Below are 21578 nucleotides of genomic sequence, written 5' to 3'. Positions count from 1 at the left end.
ACTGTTCTAGTGGTTTTTGGATATTTTAATAAAACAAATCTTACATATTGTGCCTTTAAGAAGACACCAAAGTCATCACACCATTACATAAAACTGAATCTGTCAGAAAAACTCAGAATTTTAACAAACTTATATTCTGTCCGGCAGGATCCTTCATTAACAAGTGAGGCACAAAGGAGCCTACTTATTTCTTCAAAGCAAATACAGCAGGTTTAATATCATTATGTCCATCAATACTTTTTACCTTCATTTCAGATAACTGAGAAAGTCAGAAGCATTAAGCATCTTATCACCTCCATAATACCTTTCCTTCCCTCTCTTCCTTTCCTCTCTCTCCAATGGCTACTTGCTGTGAACACATAAGCTGAGGTCAAGATTATCTTAATGTAGGAGAGAAAGAAACTCTTTATCTCATGTGGCTAAACAGGTTAAATGGTATACCTACATAAAGATATTGACAAAGTGCATTGACCTCTGCCACAAATATGGCGACCGAGAAACAGTACATCTATACAATGATACTGTTCAACAACATACAATGTACAACAATATACTATTTGAAGTTTGCATTAGAAGGCAGATATGAAGCTAAACTGCTTGAACATCATCTTCAGCCAGCTGATACAGCACATCTCTACAATAACCATAAAAGATTTGATCGGCTTCCCGTAATGCTGGAAAGTGCTCAGTCACACATTTAAAAACCTTTCATCTTCTTACGAGATGGTCGATCGCAGAAACCTCCCCCTTCCTCCAACCTTTTAATTGACTGCAATGCAAAGCCATGAAAAAGCCAGTATATCAGTGCGGATAAGTATAACACAGAGTGTGAAGATCACAGTATTCTGTATATAATAATTATAGTTCTATCATGACAACTCTCTTAAAATTTGTAATGGAGATGACAGTGTTAATGTATTTGATCTTGGTGAAACAGACCTGCTGTATGCTCCTGCAGCTGAATGTGAGTATTTAAGACATACTGCTGCTGCATAAAAAGCATATATAATAACCCATAGGAGATCTCAACAGGTGGAGCTGGGGAAGGTGGAGGATTTCATAGGAACTCTGAAAGCGCGCTGTGAACTGCTCTAGTGAATGGTAACCAGCCATTTAAATGTAAAGCAGTAAGTTCATTGGCTGCATATGCAACATGATCCAGTCAGCTTGTGTTAAGTAGTTTAGTGATGTGAATATCATCAGTTTGTGTTAACAACCCATCAGCCATCTAGAGTTTCATGACAGAATTTGTCATTTAAAGCAGTGTTTTAGAAATATATATATTTTTTTTACCTTTACTGTTGTCTAGAACGATAGAGAAACTACTCAAAGAACCACATAGCTATACTAGCATGCCCCATCACAGTTCAAGATGTATGCACTTGAATGCATGCACTCTGATCCCAATTCAAACTACTCCTCTTCCCTCTCTGGGATTCTGGTGGCTGAAAATAGCATGGCTTCAACTCAACTGACTTAACAGTTCCTGCGAATCACAGCGGTTCCCTATTCTCAGTCTCTCACATTCCTAATATGGTGAGGAAGATGGTCCAGGATTCCAGCTTCTCCATTACTATCCAGAGTTGATTATCCTGTCATCACTTAAGAGTAGTTATTTGGATTGACGGAATCAACACAATCCTGAAAAACACATGTGCAAATATTGGTTTTAAATTACACCTCATAAGCAACGTGAATGCAGTTTTGTTAAACATGGCAAAAAAAAAAAAGACCCCACTAAAACTAAAATTGCAGATACAATACTGTACTTCCAAACATCTTCATTAATACATACATTAAACCCAAACATGACCACCAAATGTAAATTAGAAGGAAGACCCAGTTTATGCAATGCAGTGCTGAGGAAGATTAGCTGTATTTACTGGTCCACTGTTTAAAGTATCATCACAACCAGTGATGAAAACCACAAGTTTAAAATAACGATGAATTAAGAAAAACACACGGAAAACAGTCAAATGCAATATATATATATAGATATATAGAGAAAAATGGCCCGGTCCTCTCAGCAATGTTTGGCTTGTAGACACTGATCATTGTCATATCATCCAGTTGATGTGAGGACCAAAGGTGGTGTCAGATGTTGCCTGACCATGAGAGGCCTCTAAGAGTCTTCATATTCAAGCAGATGAGCTAACTTCAAAGATGAGGAGATGCATTCCCTTCAGCACAAGGTTTGGCGAGACCGCCCCACAGAAGCCTCAGTTACTCTGTTTCTTAGAAAGCCTGTTCCTCATGCCCCAATATGCCAGAGACCGCCCCACAGAAGCCTTAGTTACTTTGTTTTTTAAAAAACTTGTTCCTCATGGCCTAATATGCCAAAGAGCTATTTGACTGGCAGAATGAACAGCATAATAGTTACCTATGCATAAATGTCCATGGATGAGATCGCAGTCCAGACAAGACCACTAGCAGTCATACTTCTGTACCTCGTGAGATAGGAACCTAATACAAAATACTGAATTATTAAACTTGGTTCCCTGTCATGCAAATGCAGAATCTCAAAATTGTTAGGAAAAAGCATATTCAGTGAGGGTAAAATTTGATGTAGGCATCAAGTGACAAAAGAACTGCATGATCCTGCATGTTTTGTTTTTATTCCGGTAACTGAAAACTGCCTGAAGATGATTTATACTTTTTTCAAAGGGGAATGAAGGCAAATTGTTCATTACATTGCTTCAAGCCAGAAAGTTCTTTTTGTAAGCAATTTCTTTCTAATGTGTGGAGCATGCAAGCTTTTCTTTTTTGTCAACTATACAAACAAAATTCCTAGCATAATCTGATCAGTCTCAAAAACAGCTAACAGCATTTATATATATATATATATATATATAAAAATATTGTAAGGAAATTTAAAGGGATATGATTAAAGAGATGAGGCAACAGTGGTGGTTCATCTTGCTTTCTGGGGGAATACCCCTGTAGACGGCACCCTCAGTGTGTAAAATGCATTCCTCTTCATTCCAGTGGTATGACATCACCAGCTCTGTTTGTTTACAGAGGCCTATCACATGGGCATTCTTCCCACACTCGCTTGCCCAGCAAAAACTAAGAAAGGCCGATCAGCCAAACAACAAAAAACGGCATTGAGACAGAAAATCCTTCTGCCTCCTGTCTCTGAGTTGTTAATATTCATGACTCTGCTTTATTTCATGAGTCATTTAAATAGCCTAAAATAAACTGGAAAGTTTGCTATACTTTACAGTCATGTCCGGCAGAGCCTATATTCTGAAATAAGGTTTGTCAGCTTTATGTTACTAGATGGCATTGCAGATAATGAAAGAAAATTTAAAGCAGTACCTTTTATGCACTAAGTTGAAGAACTTACAATACAACAAATATGTCATACTTTATCAGTCTTCAAAGCACCACATCGTCTACTTGGGAGTTCTTTGTTAAACCTAAAAAAAACAAACACTTAAAACCATTTGTGTTTTTGTGTTTTGGGGACTACAAAGAATACATTCAAGACATGTAGATTTTTGATATTTGAAAAGATCCATTAGTTGAATTACCTTCATGATGTTTAACCAAGACTAATTTCTGATATCACGCACTTATAACAACAATTTTCATGATTGTAATTATGACCTAGAAGACAAAAAGGTGGTCAGAACTGATCAAAGAACTGGCATGTTAGGAGCCCAATCTATCAGCACTACAAATCATTTGGAAAGCCTATTAAAACTCTTCCTTTAAACCACAATTGGCATAGACAGCAAAACAACTTTCTGCTCAAGTCTTATAAAAGATCCAGCACACCATAAATTCTCAGCGTTTTCCATTCATGTCAACACTGAATTCATTAGCACTACAGACAACACATTTTCACTGATGCAAAGACTTTCTCCCGAGGAGCACATTTATTAAAGTCAATGAAAGAAGTTGAGAATTTCTCTGCTTCAGAAAGATACCACACTGCAATATTTATGATTGGTTGTTGATAATAACCAAAAGACGGGAGTTTCCATCAAAACACATCCCACAAACCGTTTGCTGAGTAGTCTATGGAGGAGATGTTCTCCCACCTTTTGGTGCAGATGAAACAGGATAGTGAATCAGCTTTGGGTTCTCTCTGCTGCGCAAATTACTTTTATTTGCACTAGCAATACTCTTGGCATTAATTATTGCCTCAGAATATGACTAAAAAAAGAAATAAATAAACTTAACTATGTATATGGACTAATGGAAGTCCAGATCCTAGCCCTGTAAACAGATCTTCTTTTGACAAGAAGTCAAAATTAAATGCATTTTTCCATGGTAAAGTTGGTCAAAGCTGCGCCTGACGTGAGTTGACCAAAAGGCTCCAAAAACTTGATTATTGTAGAAATTTACTCTCTCTGCCAATAACAATAATCATATTGTTAAATCTCACTGGGGTTAAGTTGAGACTGTTAACACAAAGAACGATAACTATTTTTGTACCAACAATATAAAATTGCATCAGACTTTATTTTATGCGCACACTGCAGAGGCAAAGTCAGATGGATTTTGACTGGCTTCCGATGTTTTTATCATTAATCGGATGAAGAAAAAAAAAAGATCCCAACAATATTGCTCCTGTATTATCTTTTATAGTTGTGGAAGTTAGAAAGATTTTTAAAACTTTATGGTTATTTAAAACTTTACGGTATATTGTTATCGTTCTTGTCGTGAAAGGGCCTTTAAAGCCATAAAAGTGTTAAACCATCAAACCTTTGGTTACTTACCTTAAGCAGTATCTATATCACACCACCCCTTGCTGATGTGTGTTCAAAGCTTTCTGTTACACAGATGATCTGAACCGAAATACAGAACAAACTATTAGCTTAGCTTCTAGGTTTTCTTTTTCTTTTCTTAGATGGCTTAATAACATCACCACAAAAAGCATTTTGTAAAGATGGACATTAAAACTTTTATTATTAATGTATTCCAGCCACAACAATAAAATTTAACAAATGATCACTAGAAAAGAACCTCTTCTTTTTTCTGCTGTACAATACATACAGTATCAAACTGGCCGCCAACAATAAAACCCCACTACAGCAATATATGTAGTGTTTTCAGCAGCATTTCACAAAATTAAAACATTATACATATGTACACATCCACATCAAATTCTCAACAAATTCACATATGTACAGAACATATCTGTGGCTGAATATAAACAATGTCAACTTTATTCCTCCATTTAAAGATTCGTTTAAAATAAAAAAAAAAGAACTGACCTCGGTTGACAGTGGGTAGCTAGATTCAAGAATTAGGGCTTATATTTAAAAATCGTAAAAAGCATGTTGTTTTAAAATGTACCTTTCAGCCATGTAGTTTGATTTTCCTCAACAATGCTACCACTGTATTGCACACTGGGATGACAACTTGAGTCACTGTGGATTTCTTGGGGTTGCAGTTTTCACTGCTCTGAAGATACATCCAACCATGTCAAGTAACAGAGGTTTGGAGGTATGCTACATCTGTCAGACATTTTACCAGGTGATGCGAGTGTCTAATAGAGCTCAAGCATCCTTCCCCAATCATTCGCTCTCCACAGAGGATTATCAATCTCAAGACATGCCCTTGACAGGCTTGATGGCCTCTTGATCAGGTAAAAATAGAAATTCTGGCTTCATTTCCCTCAAAGCCACTAACACAGAAAGGAATGCACTTTGGTATATACCAAATGCCCTGGATTCATAAAGTACAAGAATATCACAACAGTCTGAGGTAAAATATTAAAATGTGTTCTTATTTCTATTGTAATAAAAATTAACCAAATGTATCACCTTGAATACTCTGATGTTAAGACAACAAAATGAATGCAGTGACGAAGACTGTAATAATTGTTGTCTCTTACTAAGACATCCCTGTTGGAAAAGGGTCCTCTCAAATCATAGTATAAAAAACACTGAGTGTCCAAACTGCATGTATAACCTCTACTGTGCGGCCGCTTGTTCCCAAATCCCATTTAATATGGTTTGGGAAGTATCTTTGGGCGATGCTCAAACATGTGCTCAAATCACCATGAGTCTTTCAAAATAAATGGAAGGGAGAATCATTGTTTGAAATAAAATGAATGGCATTGATAACCAAAGGCACATTGTATTAAACCTAAGGGCACAATTATTCCACACTGCTGTCAATTCAAAGAACAATAAAAAAAGGTGAACATTTTGAAATGCCTGCTGATCTTAGCAGGTAATTTCTGCATAAAGCACTATGGGTGTCCAAAGGGCCCTGAGCCCCCTGTGCAGTGTGCAGTAGGCCTGGAGGGCACTGTGCCAGTCTCCGTCAGAGGGTGGGGGGTTGAGGGCTCAACATGAGCATTACAGCTTCACTGGTCTCCCTGACAGCCCATAGTTTGACGTCCTTCCACACCCCCACAATCCATGACTGGTCGAAAGAAAGCAGGACTACCTCCTGCTATAATAAGAGCTCAACATAGTGGCAGATATATTTCTTGTGCATTACACCATAAATAAAATCCACATTCAGGCCACTGGTTCCACCCATATTAGCTTTTCATTGACACAACAAAACAAGATAAATAAGTTAAACTTATTAAGATTTTACACCCATGTCAGTCAAGTTATTATTTCCATGTCACAAATGCTATAAAAATGGCCAGTGTTTTGTGATCTAGTGAAATATTCTTTTTCAAATCCAATGGTTCTGGATTTGGGGGTAAAAAAAAGTGTTATTAATAACTTATTTGTAGCATTATTCATTATTTAAAAAAGGGAACAACCTTTAAGAATTTTAACTCTGGCCTGATATTAGCAAGTCCACACAATGATTATGTAACAATATATAAGCAATGTAGCCATCTGTACTGTACTGAATCATTTGCATTGCTCTGCCATAACGTTGTCCACTTAAAATATCTATCTTAATTAGCATCGTTACTTTTACGTTATGTTACGTTAATTTATTGTCCTGCCTTCCGATTCCTCAATTCTTAATCCTAGTCACTGCAAAAAGACAAAAAGAATCTAGACCCTAACTTGCAAACTAACCTGTCTTCACTCATTGAGATAACACAACACTGTTTTGTTCCGTGAACATTAAGTTTCAAGCTATAAAACATTAATAAATAAAAAGGTAAAGCACCAGTTTTTTTTTCCTTCCAGGACAGTACATGTTCAAAAGCAACTCTTCCAGCGAATAGCTTATAATTACACGAATGTACACCGGTCAAGTACTACAGAGAACAGTATAGCCTACTTTCTATCAAACCACATAAATTCCTTTACATTTGCCATCAATCTGCTGTAGTGTAGACCACTCTAGACACTTTTCCTCATTTAGTTTCTTTAAAGGAATGTCAAGAGATTAATAGACACAAAACAAATCTATCATGTAAACATAAAAATTCTCTCTGCTACCTCAGAACAGTCTGCAACATCCACTCTCCATTATGACCCTCACTAAGTCTCTTAGAGTATGTTCTCTATTCTTGATATTGACAACAATGATGCTGGGAAATGCAACAAGCCTCATATCGCATAGCTTTTAGTAAAATGCATGTTTAATCCTCATCTATGAACACGCTATTTATCTGAAAGGATCTGAGGGTGGTGATAAAATTTTTAGAAGCATACAAATCAATGTATCCTAAAATTACTTCATTGTGGCAAAGGCATTTAGGTATTAAACCAAGTGCGACTTTTTGTTATTACAGACCAGTTTGCATGAATGCTCCTTCAAAGCAGCATTCAACACAGCCCTGAGATAAAAACTTAAAAGTGTTGTTCCCCCTTTCTTGGCCATTTGAGCTTTCCTAGAAAAAAATCCAACTGAAAAAGGTGCTACGAAGCAGTTCATAAATGGCGGATATGCATTAAAGACTCTTATTCCTAAAAAATACCACACTTCTGAATGCTTAGCTTTGCACAATTTCCAATATTATAATTTCAAAGAAAAAAAAAGAAACAAGTGTTCAACTGACTAATTTTGGCAACACTGTCCTTTGTTGTATATTCCCATTGGCATCAGTCATTTGTGCCAGGTTAGTCCTTAACTTTGTGGCTGAGCCAGAAGGGGGAGGTATTTTGGAGATTGAAGTTATAGCACCAGTACCCTCAGTGATCCGCTTTACTGTCGTTTTCTCCCCAGTGGGAGGTTTTGGCAAGCGTCTTCTGAGCCATGGGTGGCGGAGGGCCTGACTGGGGGTCATACGCAGGGACGGGTCCCACTCTAGACACTGTTTGAGAAAGTCCAAGAAGAGGGGATCGTCACAGCCTTTAAGTGCTGTCATCCAGTCCCTGCTGCCAGGTGGACCTCTGAGTTTTCCCCTACGTGACCTTCCCCCATTCAACACCACTGAGCCATCAGGTAAGGTTGTGACTGTGCAGTAACGGGGGTATCCCTTTGAACTGATAAAATTTTTGGCTCTCTTAGATGAATCCTGTAGCTTCTGGGAGGGCATACCCAGCAGCTCTATGACACATGCTAGTTGGTCCCCTTCATCTTCTCCAGGCAAGAGAGGGTACCCTGTAAGTAATTCCGCTAAGATACAACCTAAGCTCCACATATCAATTGGCATCCCGTATCGAGCACCCAGAATGACCTCTGGGGCCCTGTAGAAGCGTGACTGGATGTAAGTGTAGACCCGTTGATGCTCGTAGCAGCTGGAGCCAAAGTCAATCACTTTTATCCCACTGCGCCCCTGCTGCTTCAAAAGGATATTCTCCGGCTTGAGGTCGCAGTGAATGATTCGGTTCTTGTGCAGGGAGTCAAGACACTGCAAGATGGAGTGTGCAAACTTGCGCACCAATGGCAAACTAAAGCCCTGAAACTTGTTTTTCTTGATAAGCTCATAAAGGTTCATGCTGAGCAATTCGAATGTCATGCAAATATGGTTGCGGAATGTAAAGTTCTCCAGCATGTGGATGACATTCATGGTGGAGTCCTTATCCTGTTTGCGCAAGTGTTCCAGAATGCGGATTTCCTCAGCTGCTTGGCGATGGAATCGCTTTTCATTACGCACCATTTTCAGGGCCACTTGCTGGTGGTTCTTGTGGTCATAGGCCTTCACCACCTGGCCAAAACTGCCTTTACCAATAACCTTTAGTACCTCATACCGATATGCTATGTGGTCATGGGGCACTTGAATGTAGGAGCCCTGATCATCATCATAACCTCCATTGTTTGACCCCCCAACTACACCTTGTCTTTTCTTTGCATTTGGACCTATAAAATAGATCTCAGGGTTGCTGAGGATCTCTTGGTGCTCAAACACTGAAAGCTTTGACAAGTACTGTTTCATGGCCTGCTCAGGAGTCAAAGGTGCTGGCTTGGGTTTGCTTTCAGTTGACTTGATGGAAGTTGAGCTGCCTTGTCGACACTGGCTGCTTTCTTGCTGCTTCTCTGGCATGGCTAGACCTGTTCTACTTGCGGGAGCCAACCCATTGGGTTGTGCAGTCAACACGGTCCGTTTGTTGCTGTTTTCCTCAAACAGCTGTTGAACGTGGATCTGCTGGTGATTCCCAACGTGCAGATGGTCATTCATTGTGTGGTTATTGCCTCCAGCCTGGATAAGGTAAAACAAAAACAAGAGGCATCATTTGAGGATTGTTTCCAAAATGAGGAAGACACAGCTGATTTACCTAGCCAATTTTCAATTTGACACAAAAGAGACAGCTATAGAATCTTTTGAAGGTACTGAATTGTCCAAGTCATTTCAACCCTGTCCATGCTGACAGAATGGTACTGTACTGTAGCAAGCTAAATATTAAAAGCAGACGCTTAACAAAGTGCAAAGTGGAAGGGAGATCACTTCAGGCCAGATAACACCGTTGTTGTAAGAATGACTAACAATTTTTCCATGGTTTTCTATAATAGGCTTTCAGATATGTAATTCCATGTGTATTTGCACACACTATTCAAACAGACAAAAAAAAAGACAAGACAATACAGTAGATTTGTGTGCTAAGCATAGCCTGGACAGGGTATGACTAAATGCTTATTGTGTGTTCTTACAGGATCAAAAGAAATGAGGCCAACTAATATAAAGACCAGAGATCAACACACAATCTACAGAATAAGAACGAAGGCTTGACAGGCAAATAAAAACAGATTGGGCACTTATGTCTTAGCCTAAATCTTATCCCATGCTATACATTACATTATTAATCATTAAATCTTATTATTCTTGTAAATGAATTAATGTGTTCATGACTGCAAAATGTTACATAATTGTCTAAAAGATTGGTGTCCGAGGTGTAGAGTGTAATTTCTTAACCTTTCAATTCAAATGCCATTTGTTGTTACCTAGTACATTTTTTTAGGATGGAGAATTCAGACTTGTACACAAAGCTATGGGAGGCATTTTTTTGTTTGTTTACTTGTATATTCAAGGACATTAGACATGAATTTCCTGCATTACTGAATCTCCTGCCCAGCAAGATGCTTGCTTCCTTGATGATGTGATTACCTCTGCATCTTGTTTTTACAAGGACATCCTGTTGCTTCAGTCAGACGTTTGTGGCAACCTTCTCATTCTACACGAAAACACCTTTGAACATGACTCCCCTTGACATGGCTGTTGTCCTGCTATTTCAGACTAATAGTTTTAATGGATTCGTGTTTATTTTATTTGGTAATGCTCACAATCCACTTAAAGGGTTAGTTAACCCAATAATCAAAATTATGTCATTAATAACTCACCCTCATGTCGTTCCAAACCCGTAAGACCTTTCATCTTAAGAACACAGTTTATATGTTTAAGATATTTTAGATTTAGCTTGAACTCTAAATCCAAGGGTTGTGATACAATCTGCTTTTAAAACATTAAATATACAGCCATATTTCTTCCTCCTCCCTTGTCTCACACAAGACAAGGGCAGTGACAATATGATGCACTGTTTAACAACAAGCCTCTAGTTTAGAAAAGTGTATCATTCAAATATAAATGTAACCAATAGCTAATCCTAAAGCAATAAATCAATCTTTAAGTGTCCAATAAATCATACTGGTTTAAATAAGTGTATTTATAGATTTAAGATTTATAGATTAGGTAAGGTAAGGGAGTCTAAATAATTTACCAGTCATCATTTAAAATAAAATCTCATAAGTACATTTTAAAAAGTAACAATTTTTGAAAATACAGAGATTATTTAGATTATGCATCGTACAAAAGTTGGGTACTCTGATAGGAATCAGTGAATTTGAATAAAGCTTCAATTTCTTTCTTTTGTTTACTCGGCTGCCCTGTCGGTTAATTCAAACATGATCTGGACAGGTGGGGGTCGTGCAAAGGGCATGTTTGCTGACAGCCGTAGAGGACACAACTGGAGCTGAACAACAGACACATATGCTCTGAGAGATGTTGTGAGCATGGCAATCATTTTAACACTCACTTACTCTGCAAAGTACATATACCGCATGGCAGAAGTACTAAAAAGCTATGGGACTGGCCTTAATAATGTTAACTAAACTTTAAAAGGTATGACATTCAAATTTAACAGGAAAGATATTTTGAACAAATATAGATAAGACAGATATTGCTGTCCTTGTAGTTACCATATCACTTGAAGATAAGAATGTCTTCTTACATGTGTATATAATTCGAATTAACCTACCAAATAGCTTTGAAGAAAAATGTAAAGGCACTGAGCGTCCATAACTTTTCTGATAAATGCTCTATATAATTTAACTTTGTAGGCAATTGTAAAGCATAAAAGAAATTAATTTTAAGACCTTACATAATCAGTTCTATATACCATATACAAAATCAGCACTAAATTGTTGATGTAATCTGTTACATAAAGTAGGAACGAGCGCTTCGAAATCATTAACTTAATCATCAACTTAAGCATTGTCACGTCATAGGTCATCATGATACTTAATTACCAAGTAATAAGCAAGGGCAAGGTGCAATAATAATTATAATTCCCAGTAAGATTTGAAGCTTATTCTGCATCTTCTGAAACCTGAAAAAAAAATCCTAAATGAAAGCCAGACATCGTCTGCATAGTCATATGGCAGGAATTTTGTCTTGTAAGAGAATGCAGAAATACAAATGCAGCTACCATGTGCCTGTCTATATTTACCCCTATTAGCCAAACAAAGAACCCCTGGCTACTTAGTCATAAATGGCATTGGTCCAATTCTTTTATTTAATTCAGAATAACATGCCAAATACATTTATATGAACTGCAATTCTTTAAATATAACTAATAAACTCGTTGATTAATTACTGATACTTTTTGAATATTAGAATATCATGTTTATTGTTCCGATACCATGCAAAACATCCTTGTCATGCAGACTCGATGTATTATAATTTGGATGTATAGATTTACAGGAGGAAATTCATTACATGACAGATTTTAGCTGTGTCTGTTGGCGTCACTGATGGCCTGAGCATTTCCCATCCCCCACTAATGGCAACATCTCCACACACAACACATCAGCCAATGACTGAGAGAGCCACTGGTCATTACTACTACCACTCAACATACATGTATTTTATTTTACCAAAACATGGGGTACGACATGCATTTTGGTTTTCTAAAAAATTTTAACTACTGTCAAGGTCTTCTTACTACGGTTTCTTAAAAATGCCTAGTTTACAAATAAAGTTCTGTCTTTTTTTCTAACCAAATCTAATATTACACCGTCTAATCATCAAATTTCATTTTAAAGCCTATATCAGTGTAAGACATTCTTTGCTGTCAGACCCTTTCTCTCATGCATTACCAATGTAACATCTTAAAATACTGACATACACCTTGATTATTCTGAATGTATTAATGTATTAACAACATTCACAAGCAATGATCAAAATCAAGTAACAGATTTGCATTCTGTGTGAAGAATGAACCATTACTTAAGGGCTCTGAACAACATATGCTATAAAGCATGGGAGTCTAGGAGGTCCCTGCGTGCTAGGGGGTCCAAAGAAAATTTGAAAAATATATATATATATATTTTAATGTATTTTTTAGGGCTGTCAGAGTTAATGTGTTGACAATAATCTTAATCTTGCTCACGGAACTATTTTTTGTACAATTTTAGTGAACCATTTGTGTGTGTGTTTGTGTGCGTGTGTGTGAAAAGCACTACATTAATTTGGATTAAAATGATTTTTTTTTCCTTCAGGTACATCTCTAACATTAATCTAAAAGGATGGGGAAAACACATACAGTAAACTAAATACAAAGTTATTTTTCAACATAACAATTTACATAAGTATTGGAGTCAGTACATGCGACTATAAAAAGCAAAACAACAAAGAATGGGATATGCATGGTGGAAAGCGCAAGCAAGAAGGTAAATTTTACCTGATGAGAGTTGCTGTTCCTGAGTGGTGGTAATGTGACGGGTGATGTGGCTTCAGTCCCTGCTCCAGCCCGGGGACCCCCAATGCCCAGTCCTGGGGAAGACTGGAGCTGGCAAATCTCACCCCCTTTGCCTGTGAAAGCAAGTAAAAAATGTATTTGGGAAAATGTTTACACAATTGCCAGTCAGGATGTAATTAAAGGCTAGCTTGTCCAAAAAAAAAAAAAAAGGAAAAACTATAGCCCCGTGACGTTACATGTACTGATACATCAGTTGTATTTCAATGATGAAATTTATGGAGGACCTGAATGATATTTAAATCATTTAACAAACAATCGACAAACAAAAATCAACATAGCACAACGAAAACCTTTAATACGGACACACGAGCTATACAACGACCATAACATCTAAGAGCCATTAATCCAACGCTCTTGGCTTCTATATCTAACGTTAGTCTCTATAGCAACAATAATAATGAACAGATAAATACAAAAACGGACGGTTTTCCAATGCTGTTTCCGGGGCTTATTGCTACTGTACTCGACCATGCAGTCAACGGCGAGTAATGAAACTAAAAACTGCGAGTCTTACACGCGTTATGGAGCATTTAAATCGGATAAATAATCCATCTCCACAATCCAATCCGGAGAATAAACGAGACCGGCGTCGCCCTCTTAGATCCGGGCATTGGGTTCCTTACCAGTCGGGTAGACAACAGCAGCAGCAGCGGCAGCGCAGGGTTTCTTGGTTAACATGGCCGCTGGAGAATCACACACACACACACAGAGAGAAAAGCCACTTCAGAGTCTCCCCTCCTCCCTGTGATCACCCACTCTGACTGCTGCTACTCCAATCAGCTACATCCAGACCGGAGCAAGCAAACTATAGGGGCCGCTTCCTCAAACGCAACCCGAATTCGCGTTACCATCGCTTGGAAACGTGCACAACAAACAAAGACGCACAAATGGCTCTGCGCTGCTCCGCACTTTTGGGCCTAGGAAATTCTGCACAGTCCGTGGCATTCTCTAACTAATACATACAGTAACCGGGAAATACTTTAAACCGGTTTAGGGTGTTGTCTGCCTGGACTTATCTATCGCCCTAGTTCGCCTCCTCCTACTTTACTCTCCCCTCCCCATGCGGCAATCCTTTTTCACATTTATCAGTGACTACTAGTCAAATTTACATTTTTCGTAAACTACCCCTTTGAGGAATAATAGTAATAGATAATAGTCACATCTGGAGTAAATATTATTAATTAATAATGCCTTTGTTAAAGATATTTTTAACCTGCAGTACATCGGAGGTAAAAAATACATCAACAACAACAACTATAAAAAATACAGTTTCTTGCACAGACCGTTCGTTTTGTGTCTTTACACATCAATGTATCGTCACAAGCAGCAGGATTTAATTTAGTTTTTGAAGTGTATGTTTTAGCCGTGAATCCCATTAACATCCATTATAAGACTGACAAACTGCAACGATTTGAGTTAGGGCTGGGAAAATAAATCGCATCCCAAATCGAGAAATGATTCAGCATCGTTTCTGAGATTTTCCTAATGCACTGTGATTCTTTCGTGAATCGATTCTAAAATTAGTTTTGAACAGCAGATGGCACTGCATGCTTTAGAAACACCCGTACTCTGCTCGTTTCCAAATCATTACAGACACTTGAACCTGAAATAATCATTCATAAAATTCGAAAAGGTTGAAGCGAATTACAAAGGTGTTCACAATGGGCTGTGTTTACATTACTCCTGCATTATAAAATCATTCTAAAGCCCTATTCGGACGGGACTAGTTTTACAGGGGGTCGTTAGAGAAATCTTCGTTTCACATACGTACTTGGTGATTTTAATCCCGTCCGAATCTGCCACGTCTGGGTTTTTCTCACACAACCTCTGTGATAATTCCAGAGCAAATTACCTACCGTTTTTCAGCAAACTCAGTGATCTTCTGAGAAAACTAATCCCGTCCGAATGCGAATGTCTGTGATTGCCGGTGATATTTCATTTCACAACGCGTTTCCTTGTGTGTTTTGGCCAACGTGAATTACCGTAGATGCTCTTACCGCGCAGATGTTTGATATATTTGCTTAGCGGCAAATAAATAATTTAAAAAATATTACAAATAATGAAATCAAGAGCAAGATCGCGTAAACTGTTAATACCGGCTATTGTAATATCAGCGTCAGGTAAGATTACTCGCGTTCATTTATGTACTCAGTTACATAATGTTTTAATTACATTTAATAAAAATAAAAAAGGAAAACAGTTAAACTAAAGGAACCACATATTAAGATGGTTTTGCTATACTAGCCATTTAGTATTTATTGTGTAATAATACTAAGGCAGTCATTCTGAATGAATGCAATGCACGCATACGGATCGCGTGATCTCTGTGACACCCAGATGCACAAAACAGACCCTCCCACCTCTGTAATAAACACGGAGATACTAGTCCCGTCCGAATTGGTACATGAAAATCACAGACGTCAGGTGGTAAGAATCGAAACTCAAACGTAGTTTAGAAAACTAGTCCTGTCCGAATAGTGCTTAAGATGAAGATAAATTACATGACTCAGCCGAATACACAAGCACTCTTTAGCACTCTTCTTCATGAGCATTTGAGTGTGCAGATAAAAACTAGATTAGAGCACCATCTGCTGTTAAAATCTAAGCTTAGAATCGATTCCAGAGGAATCGAGATGCATTGATTTATCGTCACAGCCCTAGTTTGAGTTGAAAATCTCAGTTTGTGTTCTACTGAAGAAACAAAGTCACCTACATCTTGGATGCCCTAGGGGGTAAGCAGATAAACATCACATTTTCATTTTTGGGTGAACTATTTCTTTAAAGGTTTAGTTCATCCAAAAATTTAAATTATGTAATTAATGACTCACCCTCATGTCATTCCAAACCCGTAAGCCCTCTGTTCACCTTCGGAACACAGTTTAAGATATTTTAGATTTAGTCCGAAAGCTTTCTGTCCCTCCATTGAAAATGTATGTACGTTATACTGTCCATGTCCAGAAAGGTAATAAAAACATGATCAAAGTATAGTCCATGTGACATCAGTGGGTCAGTTAGAATTTGTTGAAGTGTCGAAAATACATTTTGGTTCAAAAATAACAAAAAATATGACTTTTTATCAGCATTGACTTCTCTTCCGGATCTGTTGTGAGTTCATTCACAACACCGCAGTGACACTGCTGATGTGTTATCTTTGTTATTGGGCACACCAGAAAACACGTCAGCAGCAAAGATGAACGGAGGTCTTACGGGTTTGGAACTACATGAGGATTCTACATGAGTCATTAATGACATAATTTTCATTTTTGGAAGAACTAACCCTTTAAAGCATTTATAGTATGTCCTGGTAACTTGAATGAATGAATGAATGAATGAGTGATACAAAATGCAAGTCTACTACTAAAATAAATAAGTAAGAATTCATGTTAAATTGGCTTGCCATACTCCCAGAGCAAAGTCCACCAATCACAGTCCCAAACAGAGCACAAATTATCTTAGTCACACACCTAATGCCAGTTTACAGACTGTACTTTTTTTTCATGCTTTCATCATACTTTTTCATGTTTCATACACAATAATAGCATGCAACTGTGTGATTAAAATGTTCTTGTGAGTTTGAAGGGTCCAAAAAAAAAAAAAAAAACCACTTGGTATTTCACATACCTAAGTCATACCTAAAAATGAAAGTGTAGCCTTTCTTGATTTCAGGTAAACATTCTTAAATGGGTGTGGTAATTAATCATATGAACATTTCTAATTCACCCATCTGAAAGTTCATGTCTGTGTCAAAGCTCTGTAAAAAGTAACACCCAAATCAACTTAAATAGCTTAATAGTGAATTAAATTGCCTTAACTTTTTAACTTTCAGTTATTCTTTTATTGAACAACTTTGAAATTTTTTTAATTTTTAATTATTAAATCCCTTTTACACTTTCAGCACCTGTTATTTTGGCATGACAGCTGGAATTACTGTCCACTAGAGGGTGGAGTGAGTGCAGCATAACATTACTGCCTCCACGTGTACTGTACATTTAGTTCCCAAACTAGAGCAATGTATGTACACATTGGATCATGTTGCTTAATTTGATTGCGTAATTTGATTTTAGTACAGTTGCATCTTCTACACACTGAAGAAGGCTTTCAGTCTAAACGTTTTTGTTCTTTCAGAAACATCACAGCTGCTTGCAAATCATTGCTATACATGCATCACTACAGATAAAAAACATAAATGCATATCCAGCATGCATATCAAAGCACATTCTACAGTGATCTGAACTGAAATATTATATAAGAGTATTTACCAAGTTATACATTAATAAAGCACAAAAAACAATGATTAATCTTATTCCTCTGAGTGATTGTTGTGGTTTTGAGTTTCATAAACTCAGATCATCCCATCTTAGTCTATAAAAAGTGGTATCTGATATCCCAAAAGATGTATTTTGATGTTTTTGATAACGATCGCATACGCAATATGCATCTGCAGTTTCAGGCTCAGCATTTAAACTAAACATAATAATATCATCTCAGTTTCAATCTGCTAGTCCTGACAGAAAAAAAAAACCTCTTGCACAGCACTGCATATAAACTCAATATGAAGCAGTTATTTTAGAGAGTTAACTATTGAATCTAGCTTAATTTTCAGCCTCTAAAACAAACGAAATAGCAAGTTGAAGTGTACAAAACTCTCTAAAAAAGTAAAATGCTAAATAAAAACAAGTCACCAATCATCTCCCCCATCCATCCCACCAGGAAGCGAACTACTGTAGTGTCACATGTCAGGCATGTGTTGAGAAGGGAGCAGGGTATGCTGGGATGGCTGTCATGGCATTTGTCACTGTGGTCACTGGGTAACATCAGTAAGCACTATGTAAGGAATTGGGCCTCTGATAACAGGATTGGGTCGTTTTAAATGGGAAATGCAAGAAGGGTTGATCTAGGGATTATGTTAATTCTCACATTTATTGCCTTGTAGTTTCTGTTAAAAGGCTGACAGAACCCATTTGCTGAGGCATAGCCATAGAACCCAATCACTGAGGTATAGCACTCAAAAGCTGTGAAAGGACCTGCAGAAGTGTGATAACGGAATCATTGGTGTTATTTCCAGTTGAGTTCCTCTACTGCTTATGGAAATACTGGCATGCCTTTTTTTCCATTAACAAACAAAGGTACTTTGAACCCCTTTCTCATATACCACCTTTAATATCCCACATCTACTTTGATATTTGTGCCCAATCTCTTAGGGCAGTGATTCTCAGCAATGGGGATGGGGTCCAGGAGGGCCAGGGGGAAAATGCAAGATACAAAAGTGAATTAGTGATACACTGAAATGTATCTGCAATCAAATATTTTGTTTGAAACAATTTGGGTTTGGAGGGTCCAATTCATTTTATCAGACATTCTGTTAGCACTTCTCCGAAGGTGTTTTGACTGTGTCAGCGTCCATTTCTTGCACACAACGTGGAAAAGTTACAACAAGTAAACATGTCAGCAGTTTACACATAAAGGTTGGGTTGACAATTTTGATTTCACAATTTTAAAGTCAGTCTTTATTTCGATGAACTCAGTCCATATAATGATATCTGATATTCATGCTTGAGTCCCAAGACCAGTCTTTTAGTTTTATCGGCTGTTTTATGCTGATGCATTAACAAAACTTCCCTAAACATCAATTGTAGACCACCTGCCATCCAATAATTGCAATAAGCTTTGCTATTTGTTACTTTTACTTTTGTTTATCACAAAATTCAAAATTGTTTTGACATTTTGTAATATGACTACGAATACAGCACAATAAAACTACTAGTTATAGCACAAAATAAACATTAATGAAAGGAAGTTGTGTAAATTAGATTAGACCACCATGTGGCTGGTGCCCATGTAAAGCATTGAAACAGTCACTTATTAGGTTACTTGACATTTAGGAGGCTGCTTTTGAAGCCAGCTGTCCATGTAGACAGTAGACATCAAGTCATTTCAATAGATTTTGGAACCGATCTTAATAATGTCCTTGTATTGACAATAGACAAAAACATCTCATCAGGCATTAAAAAGACTCGACAGACAGAGTACTCCTTCATATTACTATTTGAAAATATATTAAATAATCCACCAGGACTAAAACCCTTTCAGTCAGCTGGTAGTATAGAAACGGTTAGAAAAATCTGTAATATTCATAGAAATATTTGCATAAAGCTCAAAACAGGTGGCAGGTGTATTTCAGAGGCTAGACTTAGATTAGGATTTTGGGCCAAAACAAAAGCACAGATCGCTGAAGTGCCATTTCCATCTGGTTAATAATATAGTCAGGTTTATTAAATGAGTCTGTGTGGTATTCAGTAATTCTATCAGTTGTCATCCCCTCACATCAATGGCAAAAACAAAAACAAAAATCAATAGATGATGGGCTTGGGAGCTATCTTGCAAATCAACACTCCTGACACAGCTTGACTGATGAGAGACTCAACAAAATGGTGGCTGGTTACATAATAAATGAGTCATGTTCACACGTTAGACTATATTAGCATGGACACTCCCTGCCCACGCAGACTGTCTGAGCAAATATAAACATGCAATCACACCAAAAGACAGGAAGTATATATACCTTTGAAAATAGCCTTAGTCAGAGACTTCAGGACTGTTTGCAGGGAATTACCTCAAGATAATCTCCTGTACACGCAAATTACTATGAAATATAATGTATTAGGTATTCTTGTTCAAAAGTAAGCTGCCACAAAGTATGTAAATGAGCATGACTTGCATGAGAATATAAAGAAAATATGTTAGTATCTGAAAAATGAAAAATATGTCTGTCACCCCATGACCAGATAATTGCAATCGTCAGGATAAAATCTCAACACTGACATGTACAAACACACGTTCACTTTCTGTACTTGTTCATATTGTCTCTTTCTCTCTCTGTGTACATTACAGCTCTGTCTCCCAAAGAAAGTTCCCTGAGGCAATGAAGCATATTTTTGTCAGCTCCTCTCTGTCATATATTCACCCACACGGCGCATATTTAGCAGGGTTTATTTTTACAGCCATCTGGTGGATTCTTGTAGAAAAGCTTAGATACTCCTCTGAAAAATGATCAGCTTCGGCTTTTCACAGTAGCAGTGAATCAAATAGGATACAAGATGAGAGGCAGTGACTCACTGCAAAATCTATAAATCACTGTTTTTTTCCAATGCTACTTCACACTGTTTTCTCATTGATTCACATATATGTCAGAGTATTACATATTAGCCAGAAGAATCTAAATACTTTGAAATAAGACATTTCAAATATAAGACTTTTTGCAAATTTCGTTATGCTTTGCATGAATGCGTTATGGTTTGTCACTACTTGGGTGAAGGGTTTTAATCTATCTTCACTTGTGCATTTGGATTCAAAGCTCACAGGCAACATTAGCCATGCTTGAATGGTTCGGGGACTTGAGTTAAAGGTGGAATCAATTCATTCCCATCTTTGCTTCTGACCCCAACATTTCTTCCTTGTATTCCCTGCCTTTGGTAAAACACTTCTGGCCAAAACCCTTCTGCATGGTTTTGCATGCAGATGCAAGGCTATTAACAGCATAGTGCTGAAGAATGGGTGTTTATTATTGTACTTGTTGCCACATTGGAAACCTTGGCTACATTCTACTGTTCTCATCCTAAATATAGTCAAACCCTGCCTCCATTATCACCACAGCTGCTAGTGCAACATCTGGCCTGTAAAATGTGTCTAAACGGATTGATTGTAGAGAGAAGTAACTAACAAAGCACACATTTGTCCTAGTCTGTTGTAGTAATCAAGTGTTAACCACTTTAAAGACCATGTTCAGAACGATGTATTGCTGCACATATGTTCTCTGGGCACACGATAGCATTGTGCATGTTTAAAGAGACATCACTGGGTCCGTCAATAATATTGTTTACACCATGTACACAAAATACATTGACTATGCAAATAATGTGTTGCTTGGCAACAATGAATCTCGATAATCAGCTTGAATATCACAGGCCTTGTTTACATCCCACAACAGCCAGAGTTTACAAGGCAGAACAGGCTTAGTTTAAATCACAATTTGTTTTTGATATTCAAATTCAGGGCTATTGTAGTCATGCCAGTGGCTGGTAGCATGCCACCTTCTTTGGCATAACCACAGCGGCATAGCTAACACAAAAGAAGCCCAAGCTGAGATGGCTCTCATCGATTTGATTGATGATGTTGAAGGCTCGATTACCCAAAATGTTGTCCTACCAACAAGGTTAACTAGAG

The 21578-nt window shown here is 37.5% G+C and overlaps 1 protein-coding gene across 2 annotated transcripts; it reads right to left on the bottom strand.

The window, feature by feature from the left end:
* Positions 1-4887: 4887 nt before the first annotated feature.
* Positions 4888-14383, bottom strand: LOC113048004 (dual specificity tyrosine-phosphorylation-regulated kinase 2). Of its 2 annotated transcripts, none has more exons than XM_026209493.1 (3): positions 13979-14383; positions 13278-13408; positions 4888-9523 (listed from the first exon to the last, which is right to left on the bottom strand). In XM_026209493.1, exons 1-3 carry the CDS (start codon positions 14031-14033, stop codon positions 7931-7933), a joined length of 1779 nt encoding a protein of 592 aa, XP_026065278.1. In that variant the 5' UTR covers positions 14034-14383; the 3' UTR covers positions 4888-7930. The 2 variants fall into 2 exon arrangements, with proteins under 2 accessions (XP_026065278.1, XP_026065279.1); XM_026209494.1 differs by having other exon boundaries at positions 13870-13998.
* Positions 14384-21578: the final 7195 nt, after the last annotated feature.

The sequence above is a fragment of the Carassius auratus genome, chromosome 29 (assembly GCF_003368295.1).
Source record: "Carassius auratus strain Wakin chromosome 29, ASM336829v1, whole genome shotgun sequence".
NCBI classification, from domain to species: Eukaryota; Metazoa; Chordata; class Actinopteri; order Cypriniformes; family Cyprinidae; genus Carassius; species Carassius auratus.
This window is presented reverse-complemented; position numbering and strand designations above follow the sequence as displayed.